The 24249-nt window shown below is 44.9% G+C and overlaps 1 protein-coding gene across 1 annotated transcript in view; it reads right to left on the reverse strand.

Annotated features, from left to right (window-relative positions):
- Positions 1-24249, reverse strand: part of CATSPERT (catsper channel auxiliary subunit tau) — a 63266-nt gene that overhangs the window by 35772 nt on the left and 3245 nt on the right. Inside the window, exons 3-7 of the mRNA XM_090044751.1 lie at positions 9225-9347; positions 7769-7813; positions 6944-7012; positions 4788-4879; positions 1748-1909 (exon numbers count right to left, since the gene is read on the reverse strand). Of these exons, the coding sequence (XP_089900877.1) occupies positions 1748-1909; positions 4788-4879; positions 6944-7012; positions 7769-7813; positions 9225-9347 (491 nt within the window). The remainder of the gene's footprint in view (positions 1-1747; positions 1910-4787; positions 4880-6943; positions 7013-7768; positions 7814-9224; positions 9348-24249) is intronic.

The raw sequence follows: 24249 nt of genomic DNA on the forward strand, positions 1-24249 counted from the left end.
TCAGTAAGTTTGTATCCAAACCTGCAGGATTGTTTGTCAGGCCAGAAACAGATGACCAGCTTATTCTGGAGCTAAATGTCCTGGATTTTGTATTTGACTTGTATTTAAATAATTACGTAAAAATGGTTTACATAAAATTAAAGGATCTATGCACACCAAGGTGGGCTAAGGCCATGAGGTCTCCCTCTGTGGCTATGCCTCCTCTTCCCCATGCCAGCCAACCCCTCCCCTCTCCTCCCCACCACTAATGGCCAGTCACTTCATTGTACCTCAGTTTACTGGGCCCTGCAACCCCCCTAGTACTCAACTCTGCCCTGGTGTTATGCAGTGAGCATGCTGGTTCAACCTCGTGTCCTAGCTATTCCTTCCCTCCCCCATCCTAGCCAGCAGAACTCCTGCCCCCCTACCCAGCTCCCTTCCCCTGACCCAATCCCAATTCACTGAGACACATGCAAGATTTTAGTTCTTTAATTTTCTTTTTTTCTTTTTTTTCACTCTTTTCTCCTTACTGCTCCTGGCCCCTTCACTTCAAACAGCTTTTCAAGATTTCACTCCCATCCTTGCCTCTGTCTCGGCTCCTACTGCTGCAGAGGGAAGGAAAGCCCAGACTCCATGCTCGTTTCTCCACCTCTGCCATCCTCCCCCTCCCCTCTTCCACCCCTGAGGAGCAATACAGTCCTGGCTCCTATCCACATTGCCAGGCCCTCTAGTGGCAAGTCACAGTTGTGCAGGTCTGAGACAGCATTAAACCATAACCTGTGACTACTATGAAACTGTTCTAACTTTATGAGGGCATAACATTCAAAAGATTTTAAATGTTTTAAAGGTAACCTGTAACAGCACCATTACAAGCCTATTGTCCCATTTTAAGTACCTGAAGTATCTGAGATAACACCTTTCCCTGGGACCATTGCTGCTGATTCAAGTTAACTGCCATTCTTTCCAGGGACAAACTATGTGTGAAGAGGCCTATACTGCTCCCCGGTTTTGACTTGGATCAATTAGAACCTCTTCAAATGCAATGTTAGTTTTTAATCCTTACTGTGGAAAGTTGGTTAATGTTCTACAATTTAAACATAAGAAACTCTAGATTCAATACTTACGCTTCACTAAAATGCAGTTTTCCTTGCCAGTCCATTGATTTTAATGGTGGGACCAATAACAATCAAGTCTCTAGGGCAAGGGTTTGCAACCTTTCAACAACAGTAGGTCAAGTTAACACTGCTCTGTTTTCCACAGGCAAAAACAGCAGTTGATAGAGATGGCAGGCAGGAGGTAGCAGTTGATGGAGGCAGCTGCTAAATAGTGCATTCTTGGGCAAACAAGCTTAGGGGGATAAATTAAATCTCCCCACAAGCCAGATTCAGCCTGTGGGTCATGGGTTGCTGGCCCCTGCTCCAGGGTATCCTGCCATTTGGCTATCAAGCAGAAAGGTGAAAACAATTGCACCTAAGAGCTTGCCTACGTTGTAAGAATCTCTGCCACTACTTCTGTGTAACATATAGCTGTCAGCAGCATCTCCTAGTGGAGATACATCTTAAATTAAGGGGAGTCTTTCTGCCAATGCAGCTAAATCACCTTTCCAAATGGCATAAGCTAAGCCAATATGAAGGCCATGTGGTAAGCATCAGAATTAAATGTCTCCTACCCATGGCCTCCTATTCAGGCTCTTTCTTTACGAACATGAGGTTAATTAAAGAAGTATTTGTTTTGTATTCTGTACATAGAAGTGCATATAATTGCTTGCCTGTTTCGAGGTGGAATCTTTTTTAGACTATTCTGAAGTATGCCTAAGCCCTTTGAGGACACACCAGGTGAAGAAATTTCTCTCTCAACAGTTCCATCTGCCATACTCTGATCTGGAGATAAGAATGCTGGATATCCCAGGAACTGTGCTGTGGTGACACTACTACCAAAAAAGACAAAAGAAACACAAGAATCAAAATCCTCAGTGAAAGAAAATTAGTTAGCTGGAGAAAGAGAATGTGTGAATAATCTTTCACAGAAAAATAAATTATTTCTATGCTTATTATTTTCACAGACCTTACATATTAAGAATTTTTGGATAAAGGGGAAAAGCCTCTTCTCTCACAATGACAAAAGACCATTCCAAAGTGAACGCTTTTGAGTTCTAAAGCAAAATTACATGTACAGTTAAAGACATTCTGGGGAAGCTATGCACTTACCACTTCCTGGAAAAAATAACTTGGAGCTGAAATTTCTCAAGTTTTCTCTTGGCTAACAGAAATTATTTTACAAATTAATATAACATTCCATTGTCAGAGTTCCATTTTTGGACCAAAAAGACTAGTCCAGTGGTTCTCAACCAGGGTGCCAGGAAACCCTTGGGTGCTGCCAGGTCTTTAGATAGGTGGCACAAAGTTGTGAGGAGATAAGTGAGGTGTGATAAGCTAGGCTTAGGTGGGTCTTAGGTTTCAGGTGATAAAGCTTGCTTCTTCCTTGTAAAATTATGAAGAATTCATTTTAAAAAACTGGCTAAAATATTGATAAAATATTTGATATTTCTTTACCTGAATGTTGTTGAACTTTCATTTCTACCTGGGAGAACTTTTACAGTCTCTTCTCTTATGCCTGAAAAAGGGGGTTGTGCCCAAAAGCTTCCAGTTAAAGATTTTTTTTGACAAAAATCTAGTTGGTCTAATAAAAGATATCACCTGTATATCACAGTGCGGAGTCCTAGGAGCGGCCGTGATCTCTCCTGATGCCCCCTACTGTGCCAAGTTGGCGATCAAGCACCCTCGTTCTTGCCCATCACGTCTTTGATGATCAAAAGTATTGTAAGGGAGGCTGCCATTTTGTCCCCTTGGACATGGTGTTCTTATTTATCCTGGCCCCTGCTCTGTATAGCTTGATCTTTGTTGCACCCAGCCTTATGGGCTATGCGTGGCTCCTACCACCCCTTATACCATGCCCCAAACCTCTCAGATGTACCGGACATTGTTGAGTCAGTTTCTATAGCCTGCGCCCTTGCGGACGTCCTCCAGGGCTTCTCTCTGAGCTCGTGCTTTCTCCGGGACTTCTCTCTGAGCTCGTGCCCTCTCTGGGACTTCTATTCTTGTGCGCGCCCTGGGCTATTCGCCTATGCACCCTCACGGGCACTCCCTAGCTTGTCCCGCAGCTGCTGCCCGCCCTGGGCCTTTTCCCCGTGGTCTGTGGACAATCGCCCTCCCCGGAGCTTTTCCCGCACAACACTGCCCCACTGGGCCTTGCTTGCGCTCACGCCCGCACTGGGGCCTGTCTCTGCGATCACGCTGCCCGCACTGGGGCCTTGCCTCGCGGCTCCCGCAATTGAGGCTCAGGTGGCTGTAGCCGTGCCTGGCCTCCAGACCCTCTTTTTGGGTCCTACACCCCACTGGGGCTTCCCACAATCGGGCTCAGGCAACTTCAGCCTTACCTGGCCCTCAATCCACTGAACCCCCTTCTCAGGGTTGGAGTCAGTGTGCCCCCTAACTACTGTGCCCTCTCTGGCACCAGACTGCTGTGCCCTCTCTGGCATCAGGAACCCCCATGCTACTGCGGCGCTCCTCTGAGGCCTCCTCCAACCAGGCCCTGCCCCTCCTGGTCAGCTGACCCCTGTGGTTGCCCTGGCAACCAACACCTGTCCTTCTATAAGACCAGGCACTTCAGTGACCTGTGACACTGTACCATGAGTTCTGATTCCTTTAGAGCTATGAAGGATTTAAGATTTTTTTGTGGGGTCTGATTAAAAGTAGAAGCCACATTAGGGATTTATGTAACAATTTGCATTCCTTTCCCCCTTTTCCACACTCACATGTGCCAAAGGGTAGCTACCGAGAGAGGGAAAAGGCAAAAAAACAATACTAGATGTTTCATATTTTTGGTACTATGATTACATGGTTATGTGTCTCTTGGAACTTGTTACATGGTATCAGAGATCATAAAATCATAGAAATTAGGACTGGAAGTGACTTCAAGAAGTTATCTATTTCATTCCCTAATCCCAAGGTAAGATCAGCTATACCTAAACCATTCCCCAAGGTCTGTTTTCTAATCTGTTCTTAAAAACTTCCACTGATAAATATTCTACCATCCTTATCATTTAATCTATTTCAATGATGATAACCAGTTCTATCTCTACCACCTTGCTTACCTAATAATTCATAAGGCCATGAAGATTACTGCATACTATGGCCTGAGTACCACATCTTCTTGCTTATGATTTTGGTACTCAGGCCCCATCTTCTTTCTTCCCTTTCTTAAAAATGGGGACTATATTTGCCCTCTTCCTGTCATCAAAACCCCTTCTGTCCTCCACAAGTTTTCAAATAAGATAGCCAGTCATTCTGGACTTACCTCAGCCAATTTCTTTAGTACTCTAGGGTGCATCTTGTATGGTTCTATTAACATGAAACCATCCAACTTTTCTAAGTAATCCCTAACGTATTCTTCCACTACAGTAGGCTGCATATCCCCTCCCCTATCCTTGCTACCACCTGCACTTGTCATCTGGTATTTGGACCTTATTTATGAATAGTGAAATAAAAAAGGCAATGAATACTTTAGTATTCACTGCCTCATTTGTTGCTAGATTGTCTTCTGCAATTAGTAAGGGACCTACACTTTCCTTAGTCTTTCTCTTCTGTTTTTGTTTTTTTCAAAATAACAGAATTGCATAAAAGAAACATGACTCCATCACCAATTTCTTTTCTTTCGAATAACTTAGAAGGTTCTGAATTTTAGCTAGCAACTCATGTCAAGAGCTAAAAGAATTTTGAGAAGATCCTTAATATGCAATTCCCAAGAACCTTTGACGATCCCTTCTGTCTTTCAGTGGTGGAATCCGAAGAAACATGGAACGTTTAATAGTCTTCTGAAGTTCTGGTTCAGGCTGTTTCAACTACAAAAGAAAAACATTGATAATTAGCAGTGTAAAAAAATGAGCTATGAGGATGCAGGAGGGCCTGAGGTCCTGGGCGTTAGGGCTGTGCGAAATCTCACCTGCAGTTTCCTTTCAATGCTGTTTTGACCCGCTTCGAGCTCGAAACAGTGAAATCAAAATGAAATGAAGGGATTCAAAACAGCCTTGAAATGAAATGAGGGCAGTCAAAACATTCTGAGTGTTTCAAAACTCAAACAGGGCTTGCTTGCAGGGAAACGAAGTAAGGAGAGGGTGGGGGAAGAGGGAGGAAGGAGTGCTCTCATATTGGCTGTGTAGCTGGCCAGTGACTGTGGTCCTTCCCTGAGGTCCCTTCCAATCCCAGTGCTCTGGGGGAGGGATGGAAAAACAGCATAAAAGGCAGCATTTTTTGAACTGACCTGCTTTCTGTCACCCATGTCACAAGTGTTGCTTGCCAGCAGCCTGCGGTGCAGTTTCCCAGAAACCCCTACACCTCCCTCCTTGAAAGCTGGCAGGCTTCACGGCCTCAGCAGGGGCTACCATCCATGCAGTTTTCACCCCACTGTGCCTTAACTCACACACAGTGTCACCCATGTCACGAGTTTTGCTTGTCAGCAGCCTGAGGTGTAGTTTCTCAGAAACCCCTGCACATATCTCCTTGAAACTTGGCAGGGGCTACCACGCCTGCAAGTTCCATCTGAATCAGGCAAGAACTGACAAAGTTATAGGCAGTTTCATGGTTCCCCATTATAGCCTATGGGCAAAACGTCGAAACAGTGTCAAAACAGCAAAACAGTTTTGACAAAATGAAACGGAACAGTGGTTTCGAAATGAAACTTGAAATGAAACACTGTTCCATTGAAATGTCAAAACGGAAGTTGAAACGAAACAGTGCTATTTCGTACAGCTGTACTGGGTATGACTAGAAACTACACCCCTGCCGGGCAGGAGTGGCCTGGTGGGACTCCTTGTGGTAAGCGAGTCCCCAAGAAATGCCAGGCCAGTTACCTCCCCGGTGCAAGGTGGGTGGGGTGCCTTAACCCCAGCCTTCACCATCCCGTGTGTTATTAATGAGAGTGGTGGGCCAGGCACACTGAGTAGGGGCACCTGAGCCTATGAGGGTATTTGACCCCATGCCCTAGTGAGAGGGCAAAGTTGAAATGCCTTAGTGGGAGGGCTTAGTTGAGAGGCCGTGAGGAAAGGGCACTGATGAGGTTAGCCCGAGAGAAGGGTGAAGTTCCCGGTGAGGGACTAGGGCGAAGTCGGCCCAGAGTTTGGCTAATTGCCCAGTCACTGCTCAGATAAGGGTTGTGGAAGAGACCCAAAAGGCTGTGCCAGGGCTGGCCGAGGAGTGCGGTCAAGCCAGATGGCCCCTCTAGGGTCACTCAAGGGAGCAGGCCCAAGATAGGTGGCATGAGAGAGGCCTGGTGAGAGTGGGAGGAGTGAAAGAGGCCCTCGTAAGAGGGGGTGGTGAGTGTGGCCCAGAACAGGGCGGTATGCCAGAGGCCTATCTGTGTACTGAGTCTGGCCTGGCTACAAGCTGGAGATGCAAATAACACACTCAGTTTGGTACGAGGCATGGGACACATTAAGGTAAGGTCGGAGCATGTACATATCACCCTTGGACATCAGGGTGGATTGATTTACAACCAAGCATGGCAGGTGAATGAGGTGGGTGGTTTGCCCATAGACAAAGGAGGCAGGCCGGTACTTAGACTGGGCCTTGGGACTTTGCCCCTTTTTGCCACACTGTGAAATATGAACTTTGATTTCTACCCAGGAGAACTTTTACAATCTTTTCTCTGATGCCTGATGAAGGGTGTTGGTGCCGAAAAGCTTGGAATTAAAGAATTTTTTTTTGAAAAATCTTGTTGGTCTAATAAAAGGTATCACCTCTACCATGAGTCCTGATTGATTTTTTCTCTAGACCAATATGGCTACAACCTGGATACCTGGACAATAAGAAAGATTTTATGGCATGGTGCTTACCCACAAGGTTGCTCTGAATACCATAATCCCATTCCCATATCATAAAAGAACAAGAAATAAAAGACAGGTCCTCACCTGGTGTGAGTAACCATATCCAAAACTTCCATAGCAGAATGTAAACTCCACTTCCAAAGTGCAGACAACCTGGCAATATAAAGAAAGACTCTCCTTTTTAAATACAATAGTTAACTCTTATTGCAAGCACATTTACATATAAGTTCTCTGGTAAAATACATGTATGGTAAGCAAAGCAACAAGATATGACATACCCCAGTCATAAGCACATCGTGTTTTATAGGATCTTTATATTACCTTTTCCTTTTCTCGTTCACAAATCTATTGTTCTTAATAATAGACATTCTCTTCATGACCACACACAGAAAATCTTTGTCACTTGCAGGCTTTGCCTACAGTGGGGCAACATATAGAATATTCTTGGAAGTTTAAGCATTCTAGTATAAAATCAATCTCTTTACAAAACACTTTACAAATTTTAATATATATTTTATTTGATTCATTCCTGTATGGGTTATGCATAATTCTTTGTATTTTAATTTTTAAGTGTCTAATGATTCAGGTGATAATACCAAACGTTATTCTCTATATTCTATTATGTATATAGATAATGGTTAGATTCACTTCCACTGCTCAAAGGGGAAATGTATCATTGCAAAGGAGCAGGCATTGTTTTTTTTGCCAACTTTCCCTCAGAGGTTATGCCACTGGCAGAAAAGGGTACTTTATGGACTTCACTTGTGGATACTGCAGTGAGGTTGCACTGAATTAGTCTTTCTTCTAATCTAACGTTTAAATTATACGTGTCTGCAACCAAACAAAATCATTTGGCAATAACAATAGTATGTGTGTTTAATACTTTATAGTTGTCACCAAAAATCTTACTATGTTTTTATTCCTCATGGTCAGTGTTTCAGTGAAATGGCTTCTCTGCAGAGATGAGGAAAGACAGAAAAGAAATGCTTTGATTCATTAATTTTTCAAGCAAAGTGTTTATATAGTATATTATCAAGTATGTAAAAATACAAGAACTTGTAACTGTATCAGATGTTACAGACTCCTTTCACACAAAGATCATTTAAAAGTCAAACAAAAGCATTCATAATTGAAAAGTCAGTCAAGCAACAATGCTTAATTGTCCAACCATGACACAGTGGAAAAAATTTTTTTAGTTCAATCACTTTTAGTTCATTTTCCAGCTCTACCACATTACTCTTTGTCCTAAAGCCAGATTGTTAAATTTAGGTAGTGATAATTAGGTGACAAAGGCCTGGCTCCTGTAAATATACGTTTTACACATGCAAACTCTTCCACTGTTTTAAATGCTTGTAGGCTGCCTATACATGTGCTGTTTCGTGTTCTAATTAGATAGAACATGTTGGAGCAGATTCGATTAATTGAGTCTGTTCTAATTAGAATGCTCTAGCATTGGCTCACTGTCACATGTATAAGCCTTCGCATGTTTTAAAATGACTGGGGAGGGCGCTTTATCTAAACCAATGAGGTTTAGATAAAGCATCCCACAGCCATTTTTAACCTTGCAGGCTCTTCATGCATGTGATGCTGAGGCACTCTAATTAGACTGCCTTTTTGGGAATGACTCTAATTGAAACCCCCCCCCACCACCACCACTCCTGGGCATGCATATAGGCAACTGTAATGATTGACATGAAGCTTTGCATTATTAGTATTTGCAAGATTGGAACCTAAATAGGTGCCTAACTCAACATGTAGATACCCAAATACTTTTATAACTTGACTGCATTAAACTGAGTTAACTTCAGCTAATTTGTTTAAAGTGCCTTGGTTTCACATGCAACCATTTTTAAGCAAATTATTTAGCATGTTTTATCACAGTGAGTGAAATGAGACTACAGAACAAGAGTAATTTCACTTTGCAGTTAATTTGTTCACTGCCAGGTTTGCATGAAAGCCCCATGTGGACCCCTCATAGGTTTTAAAGATGAAAGTCCTGTTTGTACAGTCATGTGTTCAGGCCCATGTGGAAAAGTCATTGAAATGCAAATATATATAATGCACTATCAGAGCAAAAGAAGAAGGGGACCCCTGGAACTTGTCTCAATGTACAACTAAAGAACAAGCACTTGAATGGAAGTCAAGGGACCAAAACGAGGGCTCCAATAATTCTTCTTTTATCTACCTATACACACGTATCAATATCACAATGGCAATCACGTAGTAACTGGATATTCATAAGGAATAAATGGAACTATTATTTCAATGCAAATCACTAGATGCAACAATGTGTGTAAATCTGTATGGTAATTCCAAAGCCACGTGCAATACGAACAACCTGCAACCTAGTCTTTGCCATACCCACCTGAATAACTTCATAAAGGTGCGCTGTTGCATACCCCAGCAGTTTTGGAAATTCTTTTGGACTCTGAAATTCTACTAATTCTAAAATAATCTTATTTCGCATATCCTGTTGCTGCCTTGGAACCTGAAAATTAAAACGGAGAATATGTGCACAACATCAACATGAAGCAATAAAAATAGGTAGTGCAACTGAGAAAAGCAGTAAATCTAAGACAAACTGACATGTCTACTAAAACACTCACTACCCAGAGCAAAGAGGAACAAGTGGAAAATATTGCTATGCTAGAAGAGTCCAGCAAAACTGCCTTTGCTAGGATGTCTTAGATTCACAGGCTTCTTAGAAGTTGATAGGGGATGTTAGCTACAGTACTTTCTATTCTGGTTACCCAAAGAAACATTGAAATGCTCCTTTAACAAGAGTTTAAACAATGGAAACCACTGTGCACAGACTTAAAACATGCAAATCCTGATACTGGTAATACAGTCCAAGCAGTTTCCCTGAGAGACGAACAGGCTGATTACTGATGAAATACCATGTTTACCTGCACACCACCTCCCTGCCCCACACACACATGCACAATCATTTCCCCCAAAAATCAGCTCTCCAAAATTGGGGTATGTGTCTTATACGAGGAAGATGAAATCGAAGCATTGAGGATCAGAAGCATGAAGATGCTGCGCTGCAAGATGGCTCCAGTTTTTCTCTCAGGTAGTATGCAATAAGGGTAGGGTCCAATGTTAACCCTTTTACAGCCCATCTCAAACTGGCAAGTTTTTGGCTAAGCCACCAAATGAGCAGCCAAAAATTGTTGCCAATTTGAAAGTGTTAGTTAAGGGTTAATACTGGACTTCATCTCTCCTGTTTATTGTCTCAGAAAGAAGCTGGTAGCCATCTTGTAGCACTGCCTCTCCATTAAAAAGGCAGTTCTAGGCCATGCCTCTGAAAAAGCCTTTTTTTCTATATTCTGTTTTCCGAAAAAAAAGTGTGTTTTATTTGGGGGCATGTGGTATGTAAGAAAATATGGTATATGAACATATGCTTCATCAGGAAACACAAAGCCAGGAGATACCAAAAGAAGCACTAATAACAGTGCATTTTTAACAGAAAAGCAAAGAAAGAGCTTTCTAAGCAATGCTGATTGGAAACATGGGCTTAGAATTATGAGCTAAAAATTGCCTTCTGTTGCTTGATCCTACTGTAATCAGAGAAATAGGACCTCAACTACTTAGACTTCAGTAAAACACATGAAACAGTGACATGTGGGAAATTATCATTTTAGCTGGAGAAGATATGAAATAGCCTAGGAATTTTAAGCTGGACAAGAAAGCAGCACAAGAAGATACAATAGCAGATGGATCATTTTTCAATGACTGGTGTGGGATTAATCTTAATTTTCATTAATAGCCTTTCTGGGGGAAAAATGAGCATGCTGATGAAACCTGCTGATCACATGAAGTTGGGAAGTTGTGTCAATACAGGAAACTTTGAATACCATACAGGAAGTACTGGATGACTGAGATCTACAGTAACAGAAATTGAATTAATTTCAATAATGCAAGGTCATGCATTTACAGAACAATACAGACTTTTTTGCAGTGAGATTGTGAAAGATCAGGGTATGCTGGTTGATCACAGGTTGATAGGAGCCAGCCATGGACTGCATCTGCACCCACCTTTGATTCCTGCTCCACCCAAACTTTAAAACCAATTGCCTGGAAGTGGCAGTAGCATTTCTATTTTGGTGGCAGCGAGGGAGTCATTTGATTTCATGGTTCATTGTAATCTACCTGAGTCCTAAAACTCTTCATTCCACAAGTGTTAACAACCCTTTCTCCCTTTTTAATGGTCATGATGTTCCACTGATCAAGCTATCCTTTCTTGTGCAATTCTGTTTTCTGTTAGCTGCTTCTGGTAACATTGCTCTTATATCAGAGCTCTGAACACTGTTTTTAACTGTAGCCAACTCAGATGTGGAAACCTTAACTCAGGTATACGTTAATTCAGCTGTGGAAATAACTTTCAATGAAGCACTGGATGCACTGTCAAGATGCTAACTGAAAAAGAGGTATTCATTTAATTCTAATGACTAAAGGACTAACAAAACATATTTTGATTATTTTTTCCCATTTTTGTGCTTTATATGATATAGCAAATTAATGCACTTCCCAATACAATTATATTTGTTTATGCTTTAGTCTTACACTGAATAATATACCCCTGGACCCCTAACATAATAGTAAAGAATCAGATTTGTTACTGGAGAAAAATGTATGTTGTGGTATATGTGATGAGGCACCTCACCATCTGCACCCCTCCTTTTCAAATCCTAGATCTGCCCATAGAGCCAGCAATATATGGGAATGAAAAAGCCCAAGAGGATCCTAGGACATATGTGGCAAGGTATTTTCAATAGAAATAAGGAAGTATTATTGTAATAATGCAAATCACTGGTAAAACACCATCTATAATACTGTGCATAATTCTGGTCATCCATGTTCAAGAAAGATGAATTCATACTGGATTAGGTAGGATAAAATGATCTATCATATACGGAGATTAAAAGAACATGGCTTTTTAGCACAGAAAAACAGAAATAGAAGGGATATACCTCCTATCTATACATTCATCAAGTAGGTAAACATGAATATGAGAAAAGTGTATTTAAGATAAAAAATAATGTTGACACAAAATAATTTGCATAAACTGGGCATAAATAAATCTGGACTAAAAACAGTGAGGCTTTTGAAAAGCTTCCTAATCTGAGTAGTGGAGGCAAAAAACAACTGCTTTAATGTAGAGCTTGATTGACTCAAGCTGACTGACTCAACAGGGGTTAGGAACAGAATTTACTATGCCCTAATAGACACAGCCATAATCCTATCCCAGTACCCTAACAAACCCCACCCATCTTTACAACTACCTAGTTCATGGAGCCCTCAAATCTGAAACCCAGGCCACTGACAGATGTTCATATAAAAGCCTGAGACCTGCTACTGGATGCTTGATTTTTGGATCAGGAATTAGACCCCAATCATCCCTTACTTGCCAGTGCCATGGGACCTCAGAATCATGATCCATGGCACCCCCTGCTCCAGCAAGTTGAAAGACAGATGTCCACAATCAGTTAATTGTCAGCTGTGGCCAGGGACCAAATTGGGGTCTGGAATTGGCCAGAGTCAGCAATCAGCTGATTGTCAAAACCCTGTTGGGCAGCACATGTCATTTTTACAGGTCCTAGAACACAGAGAATCCAGAAGCAGGCTGCTGCAGCCTGATCTTAGGGTCCCATATGTTGTGATGAGTAAAAACCATGTGTGCAGTCTAGGTGGGCTACACACATAGTTTTAACAGATCCAGCTACATAAGGAACTGTGGATCGGGGAGTCTCTCCCTGACCCCGGGTCCAATCATGCTGAGATCTTTAAAAATGTATGTGCAGCTGAACTGCATGAGTGGTTTTCGGACATCCCTGATGTATAGCGACTGTGGGATTAGGGAGAGGCTCCTTAATCCCAGGGTCCCTGGGCATCAGGAAGTCAGAAATCCATGTGTTTAGCCCAGCTGCACACACAGTTTTTAAAGGTCTGGGGTGCAATCTACTAAGTAATATAATTTACCTTGCCTCCATTTTGAGTCTAGAATCTCTTGGACAAAATATTCCTCCTGACCATGCAGTTTTATAGGTAGAGATTTACTGAATTTGCAATTTTTGCGGAAATCATGAATTTGGCCCATCTCCACAAAAAAGCACAGGCATCACAAAAAACAACAAAATTGGCAATTGGGTGAGGGAGGGAGGAAGAGAGCTGCAAAACCATAGAAGGGTGGAAAGGAGAGGGAGCAAATTGGAGGCTAAGTCCGTGATGTAGGCTCAATCCAATAGCCAGTCAGAGGCCAGCCAGGGAAGCCAGGACGGTTTTGGCACCTACAGCATGCTCCTGCAGCATGCATGCTAGATCCCTCCTGCGAGAGACCAGAGATGAACATGATGAAGTCTTCCAAGATTGCCCAATAGATTTCAGTGGTGAACTGTGCAAAACAGTACTCCACAGGGACCTTGCACACAGACAGAGGCAAACTCTTCTGTATCCCCTGCAGTCTAACTCTGGATCTGTCCAGGAAGCTAGCCTTGATTGTCACTTGAAGTTCAAGGCGCACATGAAGAGGAAGGCAGCTGGAGAAGCTGAAAGTCAGAGCAAGAGGCAATGTCCTCCCTGTTTAAAAGGACCATGGAAAGAAGCTTGGCAAGGAAGGGGCAGCCTCCCTTGTGAAGGCTTTTATGGAGATGAACATCCCGCTGGAGAAACTCAATCGCTCAAAGCTAAAGGACTACCTGAACCCAAATGTGCCAAATGCTGGCAGTTTTCTGAGTGCCAACCAGCTTCACCGGGACTATCTCCCTGAAGTGATTGTTTCGCATGGTTACTCCACAAAGGCTGCCTTAGCAGAATATTATTCCTTTTCCATTGTGGCTGATGAAGCCATCAACCCTTAGGATAACTATGTGCTGCACATTTTATTTGTACTGGGGAGCTGGACCAACCAGGACCTACCTGTGTTTCAACCTCAGCTGGTCCACCGCATCTCTGTCAATTTTTTTACAGTCTCCCAAGCAACCGTGAAGCTAATTGTCAGTTGGTGCAGACTTTAACAAGATCTCGGAGATAACAGAGACCTGATGGGACTCCACGCATGACTGGACCACGGGTATAGAGGGCTATACCCTGTACAGGAGGGATCGTGTTGACAAAAGGGGTGGGGGTGTAGCTCTCTATGTGAAGGAAAGCTACATGTCCCTGCAAGCTGATGTTGGTGACCGGCACGGACAGCTAGAGACCCTCTGGGTAAAAATTCGTGGGAAAAACAGCACAGAGGACACAACGGTGGGAGTCTACTACAGACCTCCCACTCAAAGTCCTAAGCTTGACCAGGAGTTCGCCCGGGAACTGACTGAGGCCGCTTGCTCCAGGACCTTGGTTGTCATGGGTGACTTTAATTACCCGGACATCTCCTGGGAAGATCACTCAGCAAAATCCGAGCGGTCGCAAAGCTTTCTTTTGTGCGTGGATGACCTCTACCTGACTCAAGAAGTCTATGGGCCAACAAGAGGCAAAGCGCTGCTCGACCTGGTACTGGCTATGGGAGACAACCTAATCGGCGACCTAGTGATCGATGGGAAGCTGGGTGACAGCAACCATGAGCTGATCACCTTCACCATCCGCCGTAAAGCTGGCAAGTCAGTCAGCAACACAGAAGTCCTTGACTTCAGAAAAGCCGACTTTGACAAGCTCAAGAGGCTAGTCGGTCAGGCCCTCAGGGACCGTGACCCCAGGGAGAGGGGAGTTCAAGAAGAGTGGTTGCTTCTCAAGGAAGCGATCCTCAATGCACAAGCTAAATCTATTCCAACACAGAGGAAAGGCAGCAAGAAGGCACAGCAGCCCTCCTGGCTCTCTAGGGACCTAGCGGACCTCCTGCGGCTAAAAAGGAAAGCCTACAAAGGATGGAGGACGGGATTCAACTCCAAGGAGGATTATTCTGCACTAGTCCGGTCCTGCAGGGAGCAAACCAGGAAAGCCAAGGCTGCAACTGAACTCCAACTAGCTTCAAGCATCAAGGACAACAAAAAGTCCTTTTTCAGATATGTGGGGAGCCGGAGGAAAAGCAAGGGCAATGTTGGAACCCTGCTAAACCAGATGGGGCAACTGACGACCAGGAAAAAGCCAACCTATTAAATAGGTACTTTGCGGCAGTCTTTCATCAGTCTCATGGGGCGCCCATGCCTGCTATAGGACAGGGAGATCCGGGTGATGGGGATCCCCTACCCTTCATAAATGCTGACCTCGTGAAGGAACACCTTGAGAAGCTGGATACCTTCAAGTCAGCCGGCCCTGACAATCTGCACCCCAGGGTACTCAAGGAGCTGGCGAGCGTCATAGCCCAGCCCCTGGCACGGATCTTTGAAAACTCCTGGCGCTCTGGTGTAGTGCCCGAAGACTGGAAGAAGGCCAATGTGGTGCCGATCTTCAAGAAAGGGAGGAGAGTGGATCTGGCTAACTACAGGCCCATTAGCCTGACTTCTATCCTGGGGAAGATCTTAGAAAAGTTTATTAAGGAGGCCATCCTTGATGGACTGGCCCAGGCTAACATCCTAAGGGATAGCCAGCACGGGTTTGTTGCGGGTAGGTCTTGTTTGACCAATCTCATTTCCTTCTATGACCAGGTGACCTATCACCTGGACAAGGGAGAAGAGATTGATGTCATATATCTTGACTTCAAAAAAGCCTTTGATCTGGTATCCCACGATCACCTCTTGGCCAAACTGGCCAGTTGTGGCCTTAGCTCCACCACGATCCGCTGGCTGGGAAACTGGCTCCGTGGTCAGACCCAGAGGGTTGTAATCAATGGCAGTCACTCATCGTGGTGCCCTGTGACCAGTGGGGTCCCTCAAGGGTCTGTCCTGGGACCCATCTTGTTCAATATCTTCATTAATGATGTGGACATTGGAGTCAGGAGTGGACTGGCCAAGTTCGCCGATGACTCCAAACTTTGGGGCAAAGCATCCACGCAAGAAGATAGGCGGGTGATCCAGGCTGACCGCAAATGGGCGGACGAGAACCTGATGGTGTTTAACACCGAAAAATGCAAGGTTCTCCACCTTGGGAGGAAAAACCTGCAGCATCCTTATAGGCTCCGCAGTGCTACGTTGGATAGCACTACAGAAGAAAGAGACTTGGGGGTCATCATTGACCACAAGATGAACATGAGCCTCCAATGCGATGCTGCGGCTAGTAAAGTGACCAAAACGCTGGCTTGCATCCATAGATGCTTCTCGAGCAAATCCCGGGACGTCATTCTCCCCTTGTACTCGGCCTTGGTGAGTGCAGCTGGAGTACTGCATCCAGTTTTGGGCTCCACAATTCAAAAAGGATGTGGAGAAGCTTGAGAGAGTCCAGAGGAGAGCCACGCGCATGATCAGAGGTCAGGAAATCAGATCTTACGATGACAGGCTGAGAGCCATGGGACTCTTTAGCCTGGAAAAGTGTAGGCTCAGGGGTGATCTGATGGCCACCTATAAGTTTATAAGGGATGACCACCAGGATCTGGGGGAACGTTTGTTCACCAGAGCGCCCCAAGGGATGTCGAGGTCGAACGGTCACAAACTCCTGCAAGACCGTTTCAGGCTGGACATAAGGAAGAATTTCTTTACTGTCCGAGCCCCCAAGGTCTGGAACAGTCTGCCAGCGGTGGTGGTTCAAGCACCTACATTTAACACCTTCAAGAGCAAATTGGATGCTTATCTTGCTGGGATCCTATGACCCCAGCTGACTTCCTGCCCTTTGGGCAGGGGGCTGGACTCGATGATCTCCCGAGGTCCCTTCCAGCCCTAATGTCTATGAAATCTATGAAATCTCAGCATGCCTGTCTGACAGTGCCATGTACTTGTGCAAGGCTTTCTCCGATGTGCTCCAAGGAATGCTGCCCAATGCTGTTCATGTCACCTGCAATGTACACATTCTGTCCCTAGTGACATCTGGCATACACAGTTCCTTGAGGTGGATAGCCTGGTGTTTTGTTTCAAGAAAAGCCTTAAAGCACTGTCCAGGTTGTAAGGTCCAGGAAGGGAGGGTGTAAGGTACAGGGAGTCCCTCAGCAGTGAAAGCAGGGGACTCAAATGGCACTGTGCTGCTGCCACCAGAGTCTGTGCTCACACAGTGGAATTCCTGTTTCAATGCAGTCTGTTATTATACCAAGCACATGCAGCACTACCAGCAGTTTGTGAGTGAGGAGTTGGAAATCACACCCAGCATACACTACATTTTCAAACTTCATGATCTCTTAGGGTGAGGCAACATTCAAGATCAAGTAATGTTTGTGGCTGACAATGCCACCCAGTTCATGAAGCTCCTGACCTGGTTTGAAGGCTGGCAGGCTGTCAACCACCATGCACGCAACGTGATGGATTTGATAAACTGGGTCAAAGACAGGACATCACAAGAACTGTCAAGGGGTCCTTCTGAAAACTAGTGCAGAATGGACCTATTCTAAGCAATAGCTGTGAAGCTCAACCATTACTCCAGGTATGACCTGTCACAGCCACCACAGTTCAGACAGCTGGCTGCCCCCTTCCTTAGTGCTGTTCACATTTTGGACCCCAGCCGGTTGTCTTTGCTGAGTTTTGACCCTCAGCTACTGAAAGCTATCCCAGAAAGAGCATGACAATGAATGTGCTGCTTACATGTTCTGGGACTGTCTGTAACTGGTTTTCACATCTTTACACCCTGAAAAGACACTGCCTCACTATTCCAGCTAACTTAGTGGTTGTTGGGCATGAGTGCCTCGTGTCCCTTGAAGCTGGGGGTGGGCACAGTGACCGCTCGCAGGTGGCAGTTGTGTGGTGGTGGCGGCAAGTGGGGACCACCTGCAAGCAGTTGCGGTGACAGTGGTGGTGAGGGCAGGCCGAGCGGGAATTGCCTGCAGTTGGCTGTGGCAGTGTCATCAGTGAGGGAGGAAGATGGCGAGCACTGAGTGTGGACTGCCCACAGACACCGCTGACAGCGTCAGAAGTGGAGGGGAACGGCCAATCTCAGGGGGTGCACGTGGACTCACATACACCCCCTATGTGTCACCAGCGTTGCCGAGTATGCCATCTCAACGTATGGACAAGTGTCCACCCCACAGAGAATGTCTCTAGCCACTGTGGCTGGGTGCAGCATGCTTGTATTGAATACATAGCATGAACTGCCTGTTTTAAGGTTAGTATTCAATTTCAGTACATTCCTTTTTATAATGTCCTTTAACAAACTGCACATAGTTGGCATTAGTTACAATTCATGTGCATAGTATATCTTTATTTTCATATTTCTGTTTAGAGTTCGATAAAGTGTTTAGATGGTATTATTTAATAAAGTGTGTATAGTTGAGATTAGTTAATAAAGTGTATGTATTTGCTATTCATTACAATTCATAGTATCCATTGCTTTATTTTAATAATATATTTAATTTTAGAACTTAATTAGGTGCTTAGACTGCTTAATAACATGTCAATTAATGGCTTCCATGGGCTTAATCCCCGATTAAGCCCATAGAAGTCATTAATTGAAGCGTTATTAAGCTGTCTAGAACATGGTTAACAGCTTCCACAGGCTTGATCAAGCCTACGGAAGCCATCATCATCATCCTAGCCTGCTTAATAACATGTCAATTTATGGCTTCCATGAGGTTAATTAGGAGATTAAGCCCATGGAAGCCATTAATTTTGAAGCATTAGGGAACCCCAGTTTAGGGCTATCTGGCAATCTGAAAGGGAGGAGCAGGACTTCCAGGGCCCCTCGGCTAATCAGAGGTGTGGGGGAGCCCACGGTACTCAGCCTGCAAAAATGACTCCAGGCACTGCACTCTGATTGTAAAATTGGTGGGCAACCGCTATGAATTTGGTAGGTCCCCAATTATGGGAGGTGGGGAGGCTGGGTCCAGTGTGGGAATGAATTTTTTGTGTATGGTTTGACTAGTGGCATATACAATACTGGGTGGATTGTTAGCATTTATGGGAGTTGCAGCTCAAAGACTATCAGCTTAATTTGTTGAATGATGTAGAAAGGACCAATGTATCAGTGACCTAACTTCTATGAAGATCAGTCTGCGTGAAGGTGTTCAGAGCACAACCATACTTTCTGTCCTACCACATAGGCAGAACCCTGTTGACAAGGCTGGTCCACCTGATGCTTGTAAGACCCTTTTGCCTTCTCCAGCTGGCATTTTAATTCTTCCTGAATCTCATGCACATGATGTATTCAATTTGTGGCCATAGGGTTATTAGAACTAATGGGTAGGATCAGATGCAACTGGGGGTGAAACCCATAACTGGTGAAAATGGGCTTTTCCCAGTTGCAGCATATGTAGAGTTATCATATGCAAACTTTACAAGCGCTAGTAGAGAGATCCCGTTGTCTTTCTAAAATCTGGTTGGTTCACTCAGCCTGGCCATTTGTCTGGGAGTTATATGAAGATAAGAAATGGATGTGTCCTTCTAACAAGCATAGGTTCTTGTGACAAAACTGGGAGACAAACTAAGATTTACAGTATGATGTTATGTAGTCTGGAAGGCCATGGCAGTGAACTACATGGTCACCTCAATCAGGCAATGTCCTTGGCTGATGGAGGGCCTGCATGTGGAACAAAGCAGGCCATTTTAGTCAGTTGGTTGTTTTGTCAGGAACATAGGGTAACGGTTTGATTGGGATACAATAAAATCTAATGAGATGGTACACCATGGTTGAGGTGAAGTGGGAAGGTGCTGAAGGAGTCCACAGGCATTTTGTGTGCATCTTAGTGCAGGCAGACTTCAGAAAAAGAAACAAAGGCTTGTACTGTCCTGTGCAGGTATGGCCACCAAAAGTAGTGATCAGTTATAAATCTTTTTAGTTCCAGGGTGGCCTGCTAACAGGGAATCATGGCTTGAGTATATGATGGTAAGTCTAGTTTGACCCAGACATGCAGATCTTACCCTGGGTAAATATGACCCCATCCTTGAATGAATGCAGTTGCTGTGTGAGCAGCCTGCTCTTTGGCAGAGACTTGCTCCTGGATAGCAACATGGAGCAGGGACAGCAGATCAGCCAGCAACATGGCATTGCACAGTTGATGATATTGTGCAGTTTAAAAACCAATGATATTGTGCAGTTTAAAAACAGGGCTAGGTTCTGGTGGTACCTGCAATGAGTCAGTATCAAACTCAGGCTTTTGGAAGAGTACATTCACTTTTCCATTCCTAGGTCCAGGCTAGTATGTTATTTGAAAGCTGAAATAGAGAAGAAGAGTGCCCAGAGAAGTTGCCTCTGCTTGAGGGCCTTAGCCGGACCCAGAGGGTCCGCTTGAGGGTCTGCTTGAGGGCCTTGGTCGGACCCAGAGGGTGGTGGTTGACGGAGGTCAATTGTCATGGTGCCCTGTGACCAGTGAGGTCCCTCAAGGCTCTGTCCTTGGACCTATTTTGTTTGACCTCTTCATTAATGATGTGGACATTGGAGTCAGAAGCAGACTGGCCAAGTTCACCGATAATACCAAACTTTGGGGTAAAGCATCCACACCTGAGGACAGAGGGGTAATCCAGGCTGACCTTGACAGGCTCAGGAAATGGGCGGATGAGAACCTGATGGTGTTAACACCGAAAAGGTGGTTCTCCACCTTGGGAGGAAAAACCTGCAGCATGTTTATAGGCTTGGCAGTGCTACGCTGACTAGCACTATGGACAAGAGGGACTTGGGGGTCAGGATTTACCACAAGATGAACATGAGCCTGCAATGTGATGCTGCAGCTAGTAAAGCGAACAAAACCCTGGCTTGCATCCATATGGCTTGCATCCATAGATGCTTCTCAAGCAAATACCAGGACATCATTCTCCCATTGTACTCGGCCTTGGTGAAGCTGCAGCTGGAGTACTGCATCCAGTTTTGGGCTCCACAATTCAAAAAGGATGTGGAGAAGCTTGAGAGAGTGCAGAGGAGAGTCACGTGCATGATCAGAGGTCAGGAAAACAGACCAGCTGAGACAAGCATTACTGCATCCACTGAACCACCATCACTGGGAACCTTCAGGACCCACTGGACCCATTCCAGGACCTCCATACCTTCCCCCCCCACACCCTCCCCCCTCCCTCTATGTTGGCTCCTCAGTTCAATGAGTCCAGTGTCAATTGAACAAGCATGGCAATATTTGGATCAAGGAGGAGGTAGCCACCTGGGGTAAGATTGAGAATCAGAGGGTGCTCCAGTCAACCCCTGGAACAAAGCAGTTTATCAAAAGATTGCCAAGGAAATGGCAGCCCTGGGATGTGATTGTGACTGGACCCAATACCAGTCCGAATGCAAGGCACTGAGGCAGCAAATACAAAAAATACCAACCACACTGGGCACCTGCAGGGTCATGCATGTCCACTATGAAGAACGCTTCCACGTCAGTAACACAGATAGTTCTGAAAACATGGTAGACATGAAAGCATGCCCTACTCCCAGGAGACTGGTGAAAACTCCAATGTGATTACGGTTAAAGACACACAGTCCTTGCAAGCCAAAACAGAAACCCAGACAAGCCAGATATGGGACTCCTAATCCATTGTGCCAAGCTGCCTGGACTCGTTGGCCAACTGCCAGAGCTGCGTGGATTCTGAAATGGACCCAGGCTCTGACAGAGAGGGCCCGGATCTTCCTGCCTCCCATGCTCAGCATCTCAGCCAGCCATCTCCCAACAAGGACCTGGTGTCCCAGAAGTCCCAGTGCATGGTAGGACAGATCCTGGGGATAATAAGTGGCAGGCCACTGGTATGTATGGGTTTAGGGTGATTGATGCTATTTAAATTAATTGCTCACTTATTGCCTCAGTCATTCCTCTACCAAAAACACAACAGCAATAAGGTACAGCAGTGGGAACCCAGCACACCTTGCTTTGCGCCCAGAGCTTGAGATAAGCCATTTCACCACCTCCCTCCCTGATAACTCTGCTAAGTTGGGGCCTACTCACAAAAGTTAAAATACAAAATACTGATTGTACTACAAAGTGCAAGAGGATGCAAGTTCATGTCTAGGCCACCCGAGAAGAAATAATGAGGTATCCCTTCCAGACTATCTTACTATATTCATGAGGATTTCAAGCAGACTTCCTAGTGGTCTGGTATGTAACTGTGTGACATGTATATCCTTGATTAATTAGTATGGTAAATATTTCTTTTGCAATTAACTCATGTTATGTACAGGAAGAGTCATTCTCCATATCTGATAGATGTCGCCTCCTGGTTTACTTCTGTTTTGTATATGGTTCCCTTAATTTTCCAAGGACACTCCCCAAAACCTTGTGTTTTTCCTTTTTGTTAATAGGTTTCTTAATATGTTCCAAATATAGTAGAAATGGATAACCTCTTGTCACTAAGGAAAGTAATTCATTCAAATTAGAGCTTTCTAATAACCAATAATAAGCAGTTTGATTAACAGGATTTTCCTGTCAATTACTCCCTGGGACTCTCTCTTTCTTGATTTATAAAACTAAAATAATGCTTTGACAATGCTGGACTAAGGATATAAAAAAGCAGTGAAACAGCTAACAGCAAGTGCTTCAAGAATGAGAAATCTCATCTGACACCAACTGCTGCTGCGCCCCAACTATCTTGAGAAGCTCAAAGAAACAAATCATTGCTCTTGTCGCTTGTTTGGTGAGAAATCACCATGCTATAGCTAATTACTGGACTTTGCTTTGGTTTGTGCTCATTTGACTTTGAATACATGTAGTAAATAAAGCCTTTCTGTCACTCATTGAATGAGGCATAATGTCAATCCCTAGGCTAGTTCGGAATCCTAGGTTTTTATTTGCCAACATTGCCCCCCAGCACAGCCTCAAGTGGCAGGGCAAGGGCATGGGCATAGACTCCCCCTTGGCCTTGCAGGTGTTGTGCTACATGCATGCTGAGACCACAAACCAGGGTACATTGTGTTTGTTGGCATCTATACATGTCCTCAGGGACCTCCAGCCATCCTACAGCTGCTGAACTTGTAGTTGAACAGTTCCTTCTGGGCATGCAATGAAGAGCTACATCAGCCAGGAGTTCAATGGGTATACAGTGTGCCTGACGATTAGTAGCTGTAAGGACCAGGTCACAGGTGGTCTGACCATGGTTAAGCCACCTGAGGGCCAGAGTCCAAAACACAGACCACCTCAAAGTTCAAGGGTCAGATACCAGGTTACCAGATCCAATGGGGAAACCAGGGGCAGGGTCTAAGTTACAAGCTGAGTCAAGTAGAGGCTGCCCCCACTAGCAGCCAATCAAGAGCCCCTAACAGTGGCCTGCTGGAATCATTAGCTAAAATGGGGATGCCAGGCAGACCTCTGAGCAGAAACCCAGACTAGGCTGCCTATTAGGTACCTGACTGTAGCAGGAGTCCAGTCACTCCCATGCCACAAACTCTCTCTGCTCCATCAGCTTAGGGAAGAGGAAGCTCCTAAATAACCTGGTGTTGTGCATCCTGCCTGACCAGCCAGCATTTGCATGCGTGAAACTGGCATGGAGGTCCAAAACTGCTTGAAGCATGATCAAGTAGCCCTTCCAATTGATGACTTCCTAGCCATAGCACACAGGGGAAAGGATGGCAATGCTTGTGCCGTTGGCAGCCCCAAAGCAGTTGGGAAACCTCAGACTGGCAAACCCATCCATGACCTTCTGTAGGTCAGCAAGACATATGATGTAAGGGGCCATCACTCGCTGGATCATCAGACATACCTTCCACACTACATCTCCAGCCATTGACTTCCCAACCCTGAAATGGTACGCTATGAATGAGAGGGTGTTTGGTGTTGCAAGCTTCCATATGGCAATGGCAATGTGCTTCTCCGCAGATAAGGGCACTGTCATCATCATTGTCTGCTGCTTGTATAAGTAAGGCAAACTTGGCACAGATCTCCACAAAGGTGCCCCGGACATGACGAAATTCGTATGTCACTCCTTGTCTCTAGTGACCATGATGATCCACTGCCAGGAGTTCCTGCTTGTCTCCTTGTCCCAGAAATGCCACTCCATGGTTTGGAGTCATTCCACACCTGCCTGAGCACACTATGCCAACCTGCAGCTAAAAGATTTTCAGGGAGGCAGCTGCTATTGAGGGCTAGGTTCCAGACACAACCACAGACCCTCCATTCTTTAGCAGCGAGCACACAAAATTCTCCCATGCAAATACTGCTTTGTTGTTCTCAGTACCAATAAAGGTAGTTATGGCATCCAGCATAGCCTGCCAATGTCACCTTTTCTGCTTAGTCTCTCTCACAAGTTCACAATGCTGGATCAGCAAAGTCTACATGATGACAACGACTAAAGGTCTACTGAACTCGAGGAGGTGACCGGTCAATTTCAGAGGCAGATTCTGAGGCCAGCTGCCATTTTCATGGGCTGAGTATAGAGGGGCCCCACCATGACTCTGACCAAGGGGCACCAGCAGTCCCATCCCTCCCCCCAGACTACCAGATGGCCTGAAATGGCAGCTTAATTACC

Source organism: Crocodylus siamensis, chromosome 4 (assembly GCF_052110815.1).
Source record: "Crocodylus siamensis isolate JL-2025a chromosome 4, ASM5211081v1, whole genome shotgun sequence".
Classification (NCBI taxonomy): domain Eukaryota; kingdom Metazoa; phylum Chordata; order Crocodylia; family Crocodylidae; genus Crocodylus; species Crocodylus siamensis.